Source organism: Meleagris gallopavo, chromosome 9 (genome assembly GCF_000146605.3).
Source record: "Meleagris gallopavo isolate NT-WF06-2002-E0010 breed Aviagen turkey brand Nicholas breeding stock chromosome 9, Turkey_5.1, whole genome shotgun sequence".
Classification (NCBI taxonomy): Eukaryota; Metazoa; Chordata; class Aves; order Galliformes; family Phasianidae; genus Meleagris; species Meleagris gallopavo.
The window spans coordinates 18423290-18438693 of NC_015019.2; the positions used below are offsets into that span (position 1 = coordinate 18423290).

General features: G+C 41.3%; 1 protein-coding gene across 2 annotated transcripts in view; it reads left to right on the forward strand.

Annotated features, from left to right (window-relative positions):
- Nucleotides 1-14748, forward strand: part of NRK (Nik related kinase) — a 65156-nt gene extending 50408 nt beyond the window's left edge. For both annotated transcript variants that reach the window (XM_019618340.1, XM_010715514.3), the window contains 3 exons: nucleotides 3144-3303; nucleotides 10176-10315; nucleotides 11085-14748. In XM_019618340.1, the coding sequence (XP_019473885.1) occupies nucleotides 3144-3303; nucleotides 10176-10315; nucleotides 11085-11168 (384 nt within the window). In that variant the 3' untranslated portion in view covers nucleotides 11169-14748. The remainder of the gene's footprint in view (nucleotides 1-3143; nucleotides 3304-10175; nucleotides 10316-11084) is intronic.
- The last annotated feature ends 656 nt before the right edge of the window (nucleotides 14749-15404 follow it).

Below are 15404 nucleotides of genomic sequence, written 5' to 3' on the forward strand. Positions count from 1 at the left end.
ATTGTTGATAATCTGGTTAAGTGGTGTGCTGTATTTCAAAACACAGGGTAAGAGAATAATTCCTGTATACCAGGCATAGAAATCAACTTTTCATGTGCTTTCATAATAGTGAAGTTCTGTTAAAGGGCTTTTCTTAGATTTTGAATATCTATTTTAATGGTTTAATTTCAGAAAGCCTGTTGTGTGGACACTACTATTTTTAATCAGTTGATCCTGGAAATTTCAGACTTCTTTAAAGCATGCGAAGACAAAATAATATCTCCACGAATTAGGTGACTTACACAGTCTGCCAGTGTTCTTTTCTGTCTTCATAACAACTGATTACATTATCACTGAAACAAGCTGAAATTTGGCCTGTTTAAAAAGACTATTGCAATGTATTTAAATCTTGACCCACTACCAGCATGTTACCTGTGCACAAAAGAGTACCTGTAGGTAGAGGAGCCAGGTGCAAGTAAATTACATGGGTATACAGGTGCACCCATGCATTTCCTCACCATGAGCAAACATGCATTCATTTTACATGATTACCAATTTGAGCTCAGCATGCAAGATGTGGTTTGCTTTTCAGTCATGACTTTGCAGAAATTCAGCTTCCAGACAAAATAAATTTGCTGATTTTCTTGCTGGTTAGTTGTTCATGAAATTGTTCCTTTCATCCAAAGAATCCAGGATTTTCTCATTCAAATTTTCAAGCAGAAGTAGGCATGAAAGTTTATGTGCACCTACTGCATGGTGTACCTGTTTGCTTAGATGATGTTGACTGCTAAAACCCAACTTCAAGTAATTCCTCTGTAGAATTGAAAGTGGGGCTGTGGGGTATAAAGTTAGTGCTGGTTTGGGTTTTGTTTGTTGGTTTGTTGTTTTTTTGTTATTTTTTAGCCGTTCTAGATAGTTCATTTCAATGGTTTGGGTCTCAAAAGCCACAGAAACATGGGGATTAAATCCAGAAAGCTAGCAGGTTTCCATGGCTCCAGCCTAATGGGAGACTCCCAGCCAGGGAACTCCTGTGCTTGCTTGAAAACCTCCCTGAAGTCAACAGTGCTCTGTATGGGCAGAGTGATAGCTAATGGGTGCCACTGCCTACTTGTATCCTGGGGCAGTAAGACCTCCAGCAACTCAAGAGGTTTGAGGAGATGTCACTCCAGATCTGTGTGTTGCAGCCAGTGCTTTGGACCCTTTTATTCCACACACAACCCCCAGCCCAGGGTTTTCAAAGCAAACCAAAACCCACACCTTCCGGGCAAGCCACTTGCTCACTCCATCGCCCTGCCAGGTGATGGTTCCAGTCCAGTCACACCTGTGTTCCTGATGGCCGCTATCTATCTTTGAAGATTATTGTTTATCAAGTTCTCTTAGTTTAAAAAGTAACTCTTCTGGCTGTTCAGAACAGTTTGCTGAATCACCTGCTACAAGCTTGTGCTTTTTGGTTTTTAAGGGGCTTATTTGTCTTGTTAGCTGGTTTATTTAGTTCAACAATTAGAAGCTTTCTTAGCTGTGCAACCACGGAAAATTCACATCAGTTTATAAATCCAAGCATGAGGCCTGCATGCCACCCTGCAAGTTGGTTGCTAAGTGAGGTGAATAATGACTTGTCAGAAAGATCATCAGTGTAATTGCCCAAGATATGAAAGGCAAAGAAAAAAACGAAGCTTCTTAGAGGCTTCAGCTTTTCAACAGGCTGCAGGTGTAATTATGTACGTGAGGAGAGAGATTTCCCAGGTGAACGTCCTGAATATGTGGGGCAGCTTTAAGAACGGCTCCCTTCCTGTGTGCTCTTCATCCAGAAATTAGCATGTACTAAAAATATATTTTCCCTTTAGAATTTTAGACCTGAAATAAATCTGCTACTACCGTAGCTCTAACTTTTTCAGTGTTTTATTATTTCAAAGAGCATCTTGTAGAGTGGATAATTTTCTCACGGAGCTTTGTGGTGGCAGCAGACCAGACTTCAGCAGGCTGACTGCAGATACTCTTGCTTTCTGGTAGCCTCTTTTCCTGGTTCCCCACCTCTTTCTCCATCTCTTACCTGCTCCGATCGCTCATGCGAGTACCAAGGCAACGCATTAAAATTGCTCTGCGACTCTGGATACCCATTCTAGTGTTACGGATAGTTGTTGCGGAGGCACGGAGTCAAGTGGTTGGCCTGAGTGTGTTCAGTTTGGCAAGTACAGCTTCAGTGCTTCTTTACTGTTCTTTGTGCCCTTACGGCATGTGTAAATGTATGTGCTTGCAGAAAAACAGATCTTTGTGTTGCTGGCTTGTGAAAATGATGTTGGAACTCCAGTTGTTTGCTTCCTATTAAAAAAAACAATCATTGCAGTGGTTTAATTTTCTATGTAATTAACATCCTGTTTTGAGTAGTGCTTTAAAGAACAGAGTTGCTTTCTTATTGGTTTTAAGGCTCTCCTTGTTTTCTTTCAAAAATGCTTTCATAAACCCCCACCTTCATAGCTGTATGCTTAGCCATTTGTTTTCTCACCTGGGACCCTGGTGCATCCAACAGCTGTTAAAATACTTGGTGTGAGTGACACGCACTGTTTCTTGTGGCATGCAGAATACGTATGCTGAACAGCATTTAAAGAAGGAACTATTGGTAGTGAAGAATGTTGGAAGTGAAGGATGTAGAGCAGCTTGTGTTTGAAAGGTCCAGGTAGCTTTTCAGCTTGATGTAAATATTGTTATATTTACAGGTTTTTTGGAGATAGGGGAGTAGCATGGAAAGTGAAAGCACTGATTTCCTGCAATGTGGAAGCTTTTGTCCTCCCTCCATCTTCTGAAATAACTGAATTCAAATTTATTTTACCTTTCTTCTATTTATATGATGCAGGTATTTTGTGAATGAAAAAGTATTATTGTGTCTCAGAGGCTCTATGACTTCTTGAAGCCAATTAATACTGGTAAATATAAAGTAAATATTCAACACTGATCTGTTTGCAATCTGTAGTATCTGAAGGAGGGAGGAGAGGAGAAAACCCATTTCAGAGGCTAACCAGCAAATTGTACAGCTTTTCTGAAAACAGGTCTCTTTCACTTTCCACGAACTAGTTCTTTTTATCGCTCTGCCAAGCACGTTAGATTGATGTAATCCCTAAAACTGCAGTCTGTTTTCTGATATCAATCACAGTAACATATGATCCTAGATCCAGGGAACTATTCGCCCACATGCCATTATCATCCTCCCGAATACCAGTGGAATGGAACTTCTGCTCGCCTACGAAGATGAAGGCATCTACATTGATATATATGGGCATTTCACAAAGGAAACAGTTTTGCAGTGGGGAGAAATGCCAGCATCTGTAGGTACGTATGAAAAACAGCACTTTATTAAGTGTAAGATTCTGCTGCATGAAACCTGACTTCTTTATGAGGTTCTGTCTATAGCGAAGTGGTTATATGCACATAAAGCAACTTCTGAGTAAACCAGGTATCTGAAGAGTAAAGAGATTTAGGTATGTTTGCTGAGACAGCCAGTGACTGCAGTAGGGTCTTCTCGTTTGGATCACAGAGTTTGTACTCTTGTCATACTGTTTATTGCATCATACCTGTGCTATGCAGCCAAGCTTTGCTGAGGGTGCAGCCTACCACAAGTTATGTGAATCAGACACAGAAAGGGGCTCGTGTCCCAGCCCGTAGCACTTCATGTAAAAATTCACAACTGTAGGAAGGTGGGTTATTGAAAAGGTTTGTAACAGCTGTCAAATGGCCCTTTGATTTTATCACAGGGTATTTCTAAGAGATTCTCAATCTCTCAATTTCCAGTGACTCTGGAGGAGGAGGTTCTCACTGTACTTGCAGCCAGGACAGCTGTTTGCTTCACTTTCCCCAGAGGGCTTCCCCTTATCAGTGTGAGGAAAAACAAGAACAACACGAGCAGATTTTTGTTTTTATTATTTGTTGCTTTTAATTTATTTTCTGGCTCGCTCCAGTTCTCCTGTATTTTAAAACAAACATACAAACAAACAATAAAGCCCAAGACATTTAGACTGTTCAAAAGCAAATTATTAGCTTGCCAGGAACTGGATGCTATAGTGAAACATCAAGAATGTTCACTTTTCTCCTTCCAATTCTCTAGCTGGGTAGTTTTAGGAAAAGCCCGTTACAATCAGTAGAGTAACACCCTTGAGTAAATACAAGGTCTGTCATTTGTGGAGAGCTTTCAACAGCAGTGGGAGCATGAAAGCAACCACTGGAACGCAGGCTGCTACAAGAGAACTCGTTGTTTTTGCACTGTTAGAATAAAACTCAGCACCAAAACTGCTTCACTTCCAGTAATGAGGTATGAAGTCATAAGCTAACTGTACAGTATTTCCTTCCTCCAGATTTGCCTTTTTCTGCTTTTCAGCCCATATCTGGAGCTGCGGGGCATAACTGAAATCTATCAAGTGAATTCGCTGTTTTTCATATTAATATCTAATAGTCGTATGTATAAATTGTATTTTACACCCACTCCGAATTAATATTAGACATCCCATAAGAAATAATCAAAGAACAATTACTCAGGGAGGGGAGGAAGAGTTCTAAAGAGAAGTACTGAACATAACTGAAAGCTGCATTGAAGAATGACAGATGAATTTCATTTTGGGAAATACTTCATTAAGCCTTAATAGAAGTATCAAGCTGGTCACTGTTACTAGATAATTAGCCAAAGCTTTTCAAAGATGATACATAAGGAACAAAGGGCTTTTTTACATCCTGCTCTATAAAGAGAGATGTTGCAACAATAGGTGCATATATTCATGACTCCTAGTTAGAAATCTGCACTTTGTGACACTGGGCCCCGGCTGCCCTCAGAGCTTTCTCCCTTCAGCTGGACGATCTGCAGGAATGCCTCAGCAGCGGACCATAGGGAGCTTAAGTCCCTTGTGCTGCTGGAAGTACTGAATCATCAAACTCACAGAGATGTGAGACAGGTTTGTCGAGCATTTTTGTGCCTGGGAGTCACGCTGCCTCCACTTCAGTAGAAACCTCCATGCCTTGAAGTGAAGCGTCACCACTTTGGGCCAGCTGAGCATGTGATCCTCTATGCCAGCTCATTACTCTGAGTTCTGTCCGCATCTGCCTAGTATGATGTTCTCAGTCTCTCAAGATTTGGTTGCATCGTAAGAGAAAGAGTGCTATTTGGGCACTCTACACACTTTCATGCAGCCATTTGTCTTCTATCACTACGATAATCATCTGCACAGAAAGCCATCAGTACAAAATCACCCAGACACTTACGGTACAGTATTCTGGGGCAGTCCTACAGAGAGTGGTTGGAGCAAACATTTCTGGAGGGAGCACCCTGTCTGATGAATTTTACCGTATTAGCAGTCTTGCACGTGAACTGTTGGAGGAGACAGCCACCAGCAGAGGGGAAGGCATCCCGTATGGGGACAGGTAGATAGGATGGGTGCAATAAAACATCCTACTGAGATAGGAGAGGGTGAGTTCAATGCAGGGTTTATGATGGTAAGGTTAGGAGAGCTGAGTAAACGGATGGCTCCTTGTCCAGTTCTTAGTTTAATTATTTTGAACTAAAATGTCTGTACTTGGCTAAGTGTATCTTGACTACTAAATAGCTAAATAAAAAACCCATATTATAACTGAGAGGTTTAGGGCAGGGAAACTAAATATAGTTGTCTCACAATCTTCCAATTGGGACCTCTATGACCTATCTGTTAATAAGAAATTGGAGATAGGAAACTCAAATCCATTGGGAAATTAAAATTGTATAAGTACTCTATCCACCTTTAATCTGAAAGACATTTCATATATGTAGGGCTAAATACAAATAGAGCTGTTGTGTTTTCTTTCTATAAAACAAGATTTAAAAAGGGTTTAAGAAACATCAAGTTAATAAGATTTGGGAGCACCTTCTGCCCTTTTGTGTGAATAATGAATTATTTACAGCACGTCTTGGAGGGCTGGCACAAAACCCACTCCAAAAGAGTGGGGAACCAATACAAGTTCTGATTTCCTTTGCTGGGTACTATTAAAAGCAAGAAGGACTTTATGTGGAGAAACTGTGCTACCAAATGGTGGTTGTATTACTGTATCAGTGCTCTATCAATTATCCTTAGCAGATGTTGAAATACTTGCTGTCCAACTCATGCTCAGAAAATACCTGCTTCTGGCTGAGTGATTTTTGTTGCTCAGATCTCCTGCCCAGCTTTTCCAGCAAACAGCACACAAACAAGCAGCCCTTCACCCTGCCCACATTTGTGGCTTTTCCCTAAGAGGAAGCACTTAACAGAAGTCCCGATTTCATAGAGCACATGGGGTTTGACTGAAGGTCAAAGAATGACTCATTAGAAGTAAAGAAGGACTCGGTTTTAAGATCTGTATGGTCTGTAATAGCTGCTATCTTTCACTGTCAGCAAAGTCACTGGCCATACTGCTTTTAAAAGTTCATGCCCAGCTGCATACTTGCCTGAAGCAATTTTCTCTAACATATGTAGAAAAGCAAAGTTCAGAAAGGTTTTTTTGCACTGAATTTCACATATGCATATGCTGACTCTCTCCAAAAACGAATCCAGTATATCATTGTACTCCATAAAATGGAAAGTGATATAATGATGTAGTCATACCAAAATGGGTCAGAGTCATTTAATTCATATTCAGTTTGTTCATTTCAAACTTCTTGGCTTATTTGGAATCAGTTACCTGGGGAATTTTAGGAGTCTCCATCACCAGAGGTTTTTAAGGTCAGGTGAGACAAACAACTATCAGAAGTGATACCAGTGTGGTGCAGAGACGAATGGAAGAGAAGGTGCATCAGGTTCTTTCCTGCCCTATTTCTGTAACACTAACCAGGAAATCCTGACTTTCTGTTATTTTGCTAAAAGCTGGCCTGATTTTGCTCTTGTACACAGATAAATTGGTAATAACTGCTTAGGGCAGTGAGTCACATTTAGTGCATTAGATCAGAAGAGGGATTTTTGAAGGGAAAAAAACAAAAATGAAAAGCTAAAGAAGGGAAGTAAGGTTCTAGCAGTGCTTGGGCTGGCTCTGTGATACCAAGGGCACTTCTCAGACTGCCCGTGCTACTGATGTGAGAGCATGAGATCGTTAGCTCACGTCAGCGGCACTTCATAGCAGCTAATGGCTTCAATATGGCTCAGTTATTTCTCTCACCTTTTCTGCCTCCCTCAACCATTTCCCCTTGAAGCAGTCACTTCCATGAGCGGGGGCTCTCCTCAGCCTAATGCTTAACACACAGTGTAAACAGGAAGCACCAAGTAGGTGGTCTCGCCCCAGTTTTAGAGCAATCTTAATGCTTTCATGATGTTAAGAGACTGATTTTGATCCCACTTCCCTAAACTGAGTTTATGGTGTACATTCTTTGATCTCCAGGGAGTAATGCTGGTATAGATGTTGTAACAAGAACCACAGCTCGGGCACAACTGCTGGTCTTTGGCATACATGGTAACATGAGTGAGGCAGGGGAGACTGTGACATTGCTCCGGAAGTTTAAGCAGTGTTGGCACACTGGTCTGAACTGGTGCACGCCTTTTCTGCCGAGCTACCCAAAGGACACGAGCAGTTCACTCTGCCCAGGATTGCTGGAAACCAGTACAGTCTTGCACTGTAATATAAACATACTTCAGTTTTAACAGCTGGAAGCAGGGAATATTTTGATACAGAGCTTGTTGAGGTGGAAGTGGACTCAAAATAACTATTCCAAACTTGCTTATAGGATAGGAGCTTTTGTTCTGGAATAAGTAGACTTTAGTCTGAGTATCTAATCTGCTGGCAATTGATTCCACGTGACACACTTGTGTTTTAGGGTAAGTGCTCTCACGTGGGAAGAATATCAAGACTCAGCACTGAACTTTGAATTCACAATCTGCTACCCTCCAAGTTAATTTCCATGTATACACTAACCCTTATGTGTGGACAACCCCACAAATGGTATAGTGAGGTCTTTCTGTTGGCCTATATGTCTTCAAATGAGAAAAAATCTTCTTGATTCTGCCATAGGAATGAGTGACCCAGTCATCCAAGGCCTTCTATCGGATGACCTCGAGGTTGTAGCATAGCCTGACTAAGCCGTTACTGAGAGCTGTAAGGATGATATCAAATTGACATCTGCCAAGGGCGTTGATACAGCTGATACAGACACAGGGTACTGACAACTTGAGTGCAGATCTCACAAAGTAGAAAAGATAAGAAGGAGGTTTACGAGTGGATTAGGCCTTTGACGTTGGATGTACATACTAAACTGTGTAGCCACGGAATATCTTCACGCTGTATATTGTACATAGACAATTAGATATATACAGTTATTTACACCTCCCTTAATGTCCCACCCTCCAGAATCATAGCCAAACTCTGTGTGTGTCTGCTGTATTTAAAAGCTAAGTTTGAAAATGTTAACACAGTGTCAGTGGTTGCAAAAAACAGCAGATGTATTATATTGTATCATCTTTACTTTTATGGTCTAAGCCTACCTTATTGCAAGGCTTTAAGAAACAGACATTGCTTGCATTAAAAATGTAGGACAGGCAGGCACTACCCACTGAAGCTAAAAAACCAGTCAGTTGCACACATTCCATCTAGACCATTTCAGAGTGCCACAAATCTCAGACTAATAAGAAAACAATTCATAGCTGAGCAAAAATAATTTCTGAGCGTTGGCTATCTAGAGCATAAATAATGTGTTTTGTACCGTGGAAGCCAATACATAACAATAGTCAGAGGTCTTCCATTGAAACGGTGCCTAATTTGAAATCTGTGTTGTTAACTCCTTCAGTGCCCTCCTGATTTCTCATCTAACTGCCAGATTCAAAGGGAATAACACAGTATGCTTCCACAATGCTAGAGTATCTTCTTGTGTTATGTGCAGTATCTTCAAAAGCAAATGATGGGAAGACAATAGCTAAAAGGCACCAAATAAAGGCACCTTATGCCTGTAGGGAGCTGTTGGAGAGTAGAGCCACAAAGATGATGAGGGGACTGGAGCACCTCCCCTACAAAGACAGGCTGAGGGAGCTGGGCTTGTTCAGCCTGGAGAAAAGAAGGTTGCAGGGTGACCTCATTGCAGCCTTCAGTACCTAAAGGGAGCCTACAAACAGGAGGGGAATCAACTCTTTGAAAGGGGAGATAACAGCAGGACAAGGGGAAATGGTTTGAAGTTGAGGGTGGGAAGATTTAGGTTGGATGTCAGGGGGAAGTTCTGTACTGTGAGAGTGGTGAGGTGTGGAACAGCTGCCCAGAGAGCCTGTGGATGCCCCCATCCATCCCTAGAGGTGTTCAAGGCCAGGTTGGATGGGGCCCTGGGCAGCCTGGGCTGGTATGAAATGTGGAGGTTGGTGGCCCTGCCTGTGGTAGGGGGTTGGAGCTTTGTGATCCTTGAGGTCCCTTCCAACCCTGGTCATTCTGTGATTTTGTGATTCTGTAGTCTCAGATTCTAAAGTATTTAGGTTTCAGACTACCTCAAACTCAGTAGTTCACATGTACATACCGAATACATACCTAACTTCCTCATGGATGGGTACAGAAAGATAATTGAATAGCTGTTAAATAGCTAATTTTCACAGCCCGTAGCACTCATTTCTCAAATCTGCAGTACAAAAAAAAAGTTTGTAGGAAAAAGAAAGGAAGGTTCCGGCCTCTTGACTGAACTGAAGAGGAGGGGATGGAATCTTCCTTTGGTTACCTGGAGCACTGTGCTCACTCTTTCTATAGAGGAGTTAAAACAAAGGGCAATAGCACAGCTAGAGTGGAGACATCAGAAATACTAAGAAATAGAATTACAGAAAAGGAAAAAATAATTAAAAAAAAAAGGACTTACCATTAGAAAACTTCAAAATTCTGTCCGAAATTGCTTTTCAAACACAAATGTGCCAGCATCTCCAGGGAGAGGCTTGCCTTGCTGCACCCTCAGCAGCTCCGGCTTTACAGCACCGCTGCTAGTCTCCTTTCAAGCTCTGCATTGTAAGCTAGGATTTGGCCCTTCAAAACATATCAGCAAAGTCTTTGTGCACGAATCCCTTTTTTGAAGCTAGTGCTGTGTTCCAGCTGTAGATTGAGCTCTCATGAGTGACTGTAGCTGTGTTTGGGGTTCTGTTCTGTAAAAAATTCTCAGATGGGATTAGAAACAGTATGTAGGAATTAGAAATTACAAATAGTAACAAGCAAGTATATTGTTGGCATTTTTTAACTTACCAAATCCGTTTCTTTTCTTCTTATAGCTTACCTTCAATCTAATCAGGTCATGGGCTGGGGAGAGAAGGCGATTGAACTGCGCTCTGTGGAAACAGGGAATCTGGAAGGAGTATTTATGCACAAGAAAGCGCAGAAGCTAAAATTTCTATGTGAAAGAAACGACAAGGTACAGAGATGCCTGCAGTGTGTTGATTGAAACAAAACCAAGTAATTCTCAACTATAAGACTAAGACCATTTAATATTTTAACTGTATATTTACATCAGTTATTTCTTACCTTAGCACACGTGGACATGTGAGCCCACAAAGCAGTCACTGCGGATATTCCACACATGGACACAGCCCTGCTTTCCACATAGTTTTCACTGATTTTGAAGGTGATAGCAAATACAGACAGTTTAAACTGTGCAGACGTGGACAAAGCAAGTGCAGCGGGCAGGCAGGGAGCCAGCACTGGTAATGCCCAAAGACAGGATGCCCCTCCTGTGCTGCTGAAATGGCATACCATGCAGAGCAGCCATCAGGCTCCAAACTGACTAACACACACCAACAAAACAAAACCACAAAACACTCTCCAGTACTGCAGGCACTAGAGTATGTACGGATAATCAAGTAGCATTTCTTGCATATGGTATTACAGTGCTTGATAAATACTATCTGAAACCTGTTCAGAAAAACTAGTCCCCCAAATTGCTTAGATTGTTTTAATCTGTGTTCTTGTGATTTTCCAAGTAGAAATATACCATATATGTATGCTGGCTGTAGCACAAGCCCCGTTTCATTTTTAAAAGGTCCTCATGGAATCAAACTTGAGTTGTGATTTCTATATCCTTATACTTGAGACTCTGGTGCTCTCTCAGATTTCCTGTATGGGTAAAAACATTGTTGTAAATGTAATCTGGCAGTAACCTACCTTTTTTTCCCCCCTCTTTCTAGGTGTTCTTTGCATCTGTACAATCAGGAGGCAGCAGTCAAATTTACTTTATGACTCTTGGTCAAAATGTACTATTCAACTGGTAAATCGCATCAGAATGAAGGATGCTTTGAAGTTCCCTGTAGCTAGCTGTGTAAAATGCTTGGAGGTAATATGTATGAATTTGCACTTTTTATCAACAAAAATCTTGTCATTATTATCAAAATTCATATTCTTGCAGTTTGGAAAGAGTTCTATTTTCCTGTCAAAATCTTGTAAACACATTTAGCTCGTCTTCTCAAACGTGTCACAAGCAAAGACTGTATTCATAGTGTTAGGAGAGAGCAAGCTTAATGAAGAATGTATCCAATATAACAAGCTCCTGTACTCTGGTGAGTGCACAGTTTCTTTTATTACAGATAATCTAATGTTATCATCTCTCTTTCTTAGACGCAACATCTCTACATAGATACAAAAACACAGGTTGGATGGCAAATTGGAATCTGTTTTGAATTGTTTTTTAGCTTGTTATGTATTTTAAGCAAGTCATTATTATTTCATGAGGACTTGCTTGTCTGAGTCTCACCATGAGTGAAAGAGCAGATCTTCATGAAGGCCTGATGCAGTTCAGGGTGCAGAGGGGTCGTGTCCTGTGGCAGAGAACGGGTGTTTTTTCCTGCAGTGCTGTAAAGGCAGCTGCCTGCAGCCACGTGCCCTACGTGGCAGATCTTACAAAAGGCAGGGAACAGACTTTGTGTTTCTCTCAGGGCTGGAAGCCTGAGCCAATAGACACAGTTACTGTAGAACGTACTTGTAAAAACAGCCTAAATAGAAGTTTGTCTTAATCATATATGCAGTACAGAGCAGAACTTGGAACTTTTACTCAACCAAGGGACCCACACTCGTGTGAGTTGATTTAAAGCACTACCTGTGTACATAAGCCGCAGGATTAGGCACCATCTTTTCTTTCTTGCTTGCTCTTTTAGCAACAAGTCTTCATGTATTTGTATGTAAATATAATCTTTCCCAAAATGGATATTAACAAATGTATTCTGAATATAGCTATGAAAATATCCAAAGAGTTAATCTATTATAAATAGAAAATATAAATAATTTCAGGTGCTTTCTATGCTAATTGCATCAAAATAAAGCTGCATCCACTAGTGTTATCAGTGCCAGTGTTTCTGCATAAACTTTGTTCTCAGGGGCATGTAACTTGGCCATCAAACTACACAGACTGCAGTTCTGTGATTAAATCGTAGGGTTTGATGCAGTCATCATTTAGCTCATTTTCGGATATGCTTTGAGAATGTAAAGCATCAAATGTAACACAAAAGAGCTTATTCAAGACATGACACAGTATGGATGACGCTGTAGGCAAAAGTGGAATTGATAGCTACAGTGTGTGGAAGTAGGCGCTTTATACTTGAAATATGTGATACTGAAAGGTGCGGGGAAAGCGTATTGGAGTATCTCTGGTTGTCTACCTCAAGGATGATGATACACAATTTACTAAGGGGAGAAATAAAGTTGTTAAAACTGGTAGCCATTTTTTTACAGCGTGTCAAGCTAAGGCAGTGTTAGCAGTCGTTTGTGACTGACTGGTGCTCAGACTGCGGCCATCAGCTCCAGAACTGCTATCCTTGTACAAAACTGCAGCACGGAATCAAAGCAGGGAGTCCTCGGCCCTTGCCCGCAGTGGCGCTTGTGCTGCTGCAGGCAGATCGGATGCCTGCACCACTGCTTGTCGGTGTTCTTTGGTTATGCGGAAGACTGCACTTTCCAAAGTTGTTAACCTAGCACTTTCCATGAGCACTAGCTTATCTCAAAATGTATTGTGGTTTTTATGAAGTATTTTCCTCTGCAGAGTTTTACCTTAGAGAAGCCTAAGCCATGCTAGAGTGTACGTGCAGTTACATACTTAAAGTAAACTTAAATGCAGGCAAGTAATCTGCTTGTGTACAGACTTAAAATCCGAGTGGTGGGCAAAGCTGCATGAAGCAGGTCTCTGTCTCTGATATTCCTACCTGGTGTCTGTGCCAGGGCCATATTTTTTACCTGGCTCTTTGCTACTGAGCACTGCGTTTGTTTTGATCAACTTTTACCAAAAACAAACAACAGCAAAAGAACAGAAGCAAAGATGAAAGTTACAGGGAAAAGAAAAAAAATTACAATCAATCAGAAATACAATTTACTTGCTTTTACCTCCAATAAAAAGTCTAAGAAACTGTAAAGAAAGAACACCTTTCATTTCCTACCCAGTGGGTGTGCAAAACTTGCTTGCAAAACTGCTCTTGCCGTAAGCAATCAGTGACCCAGGCTGCTCGACAGTATTTTTTGAACTGTGCTTATCACAACAGCCTCCGCATTACATGGCAGGCATATGAATTACTCCCCTCCTCCCACGGTGGTGCCAACAGGAAAGGGGCAGATCTTCTTGGTGCTAGGCACTTGTTTAAAAGGATTTAGCAGAGAACAATGGAAATTCAGGCCATCCTGTGCCAAGGGGCTAAAGAAGCAAAATGCCATCAAACTTGTTTAATATTACTGTAACAGCAAAGTGTGACAGTAAGAGGATACTGTGTGAAAATGTTTAGCTCCACACCAAGAAATAAAGCTTAAGAGAAGGAACCTGTGCTACTGCATTAAGATTTTAATCTCTCATTCTGCTTCCTTCTGCTAGTCCTTTTCTTTTGAGCTGATTCAAGTCAGTGGATTGGATTTTCAGTGTTCACTTTGCATGTAAAACCACTGAATTATTGAGTTTACAACCACCTGTAAATATGGAAAGAATCAGGACCTTAGAGGTAAATGCTTATAAAGGATTTAGAAGCAATATTCCAAATAATAATGGCAGTTGAGTGTAACAAGAACGTGGTATTTTCTCTTTATCAGAGAAGAAATTAGAGTGGGTGAGGATGAGAAAGAGCCCAGAGATGTTGAAAAGAGTAACATGAGAGTGTAAGTGGCTGAAGGCGAGGGAGAAGCTGAAGAAAATAAACAGGAGTAGCCAAAGGGAGGCAGTGGGTGTCTGGAACAGTGTATTACTGTAGGAGGAATGAAAGGTTACGAAATGTTACAGAAAGTAACCAAAGTAAGCAAAGTATCTGGAATGGCTGGGTGTTCTGAACACTGAATGGCAGCGATCTGAGTGACTTCAGCTCTAAGCAAAAGTTCAAAGGCTCAAGAAAAAAAAATTCCAGAGACCCACGGTTTTCCTGGCATAAATTTAACTATGCAAAATGCGTATTGGATTTATTTCACTTTGTGAGGAGTTTCTTTAGCTATATACTTCCACTAACTTTTGATACCAAGGAGGGAACTGCTGAACTAAGTATGGTTTTCCAGTAATGTCTCTTTGAACCAACGCTGTAGGGACAGAAGGGCAGAACATTACAGTTCCATATCAGTATTCCACTGGTACATGCAGTATTCTAATGGCAGGTGGTGCTCCTACCATTGCTTTTGCCCAAATGAGTCTGCACTAATACTGCATCAAGATAGTAGTACTGTATGTGCCTGCTTTAATTTTAAGAGCAGTGAATTCTGTTCTACAGCCTGAACCTTGACGACTTTAAAACCAGGGAACAACACAAGCTATGTATTGTACATCATGTATGTGGGTTTTTTATTGTTCCCTAATGTAAAACTGAAACTAATAAAAAACTCCTTTGAAGATCAAAACTATCATTGGTCTTGTTAGATTCTGTTATATTGGCATAAGCTATTGTAGAAGTCATAGAAAGTGTCGGTTTGTTTTCCATATCCCACGAGTATGGCTATTTCTGCCTGTATCTGCCTATAGACATGAAATAATACACATCCTTAGAGTGGATAAAGATACTGAGGAGACACTGAGAGTTCAGATTGCACAGAATGTAAGGGTGAGAGCCAGCACTGTGCTGTGTGTGTTGCTAACAGAATCACAGAATCACAGAATCACAGAATTGTAGGGGTTGGAAGGGACCTCTAGAGATCATCGAGACCAACCCCCCTGCCAAAGCAGGTTCCCTACACCAGGTTGCACAGGTAGGCGTCCAGGCGAGACTTGAATATCTCCAGAGAAGGAGACTCCACAACCTCCCTGGGCAGCCTGTTCCAGTGCTCCGTCACCCTCACCGTGAAGAAGTTCTTACGCACATTCGTGCGAAACTTCCTATGCTGCAGCTGATGTCCGTTTCCCCTCGTCCTGTCTCCACGTACCACTGAAAGAGACTGGCCTCACCACTATGGCCGCCACACCTCAGATATTTATAAACCTGGATCAGGTCCCCTCTCAGTCATCTTTTCTCAAGGCTAAACAGACCCAGACGAGTTTTAGCAGTGAGTTTCTGTGCTCCTGC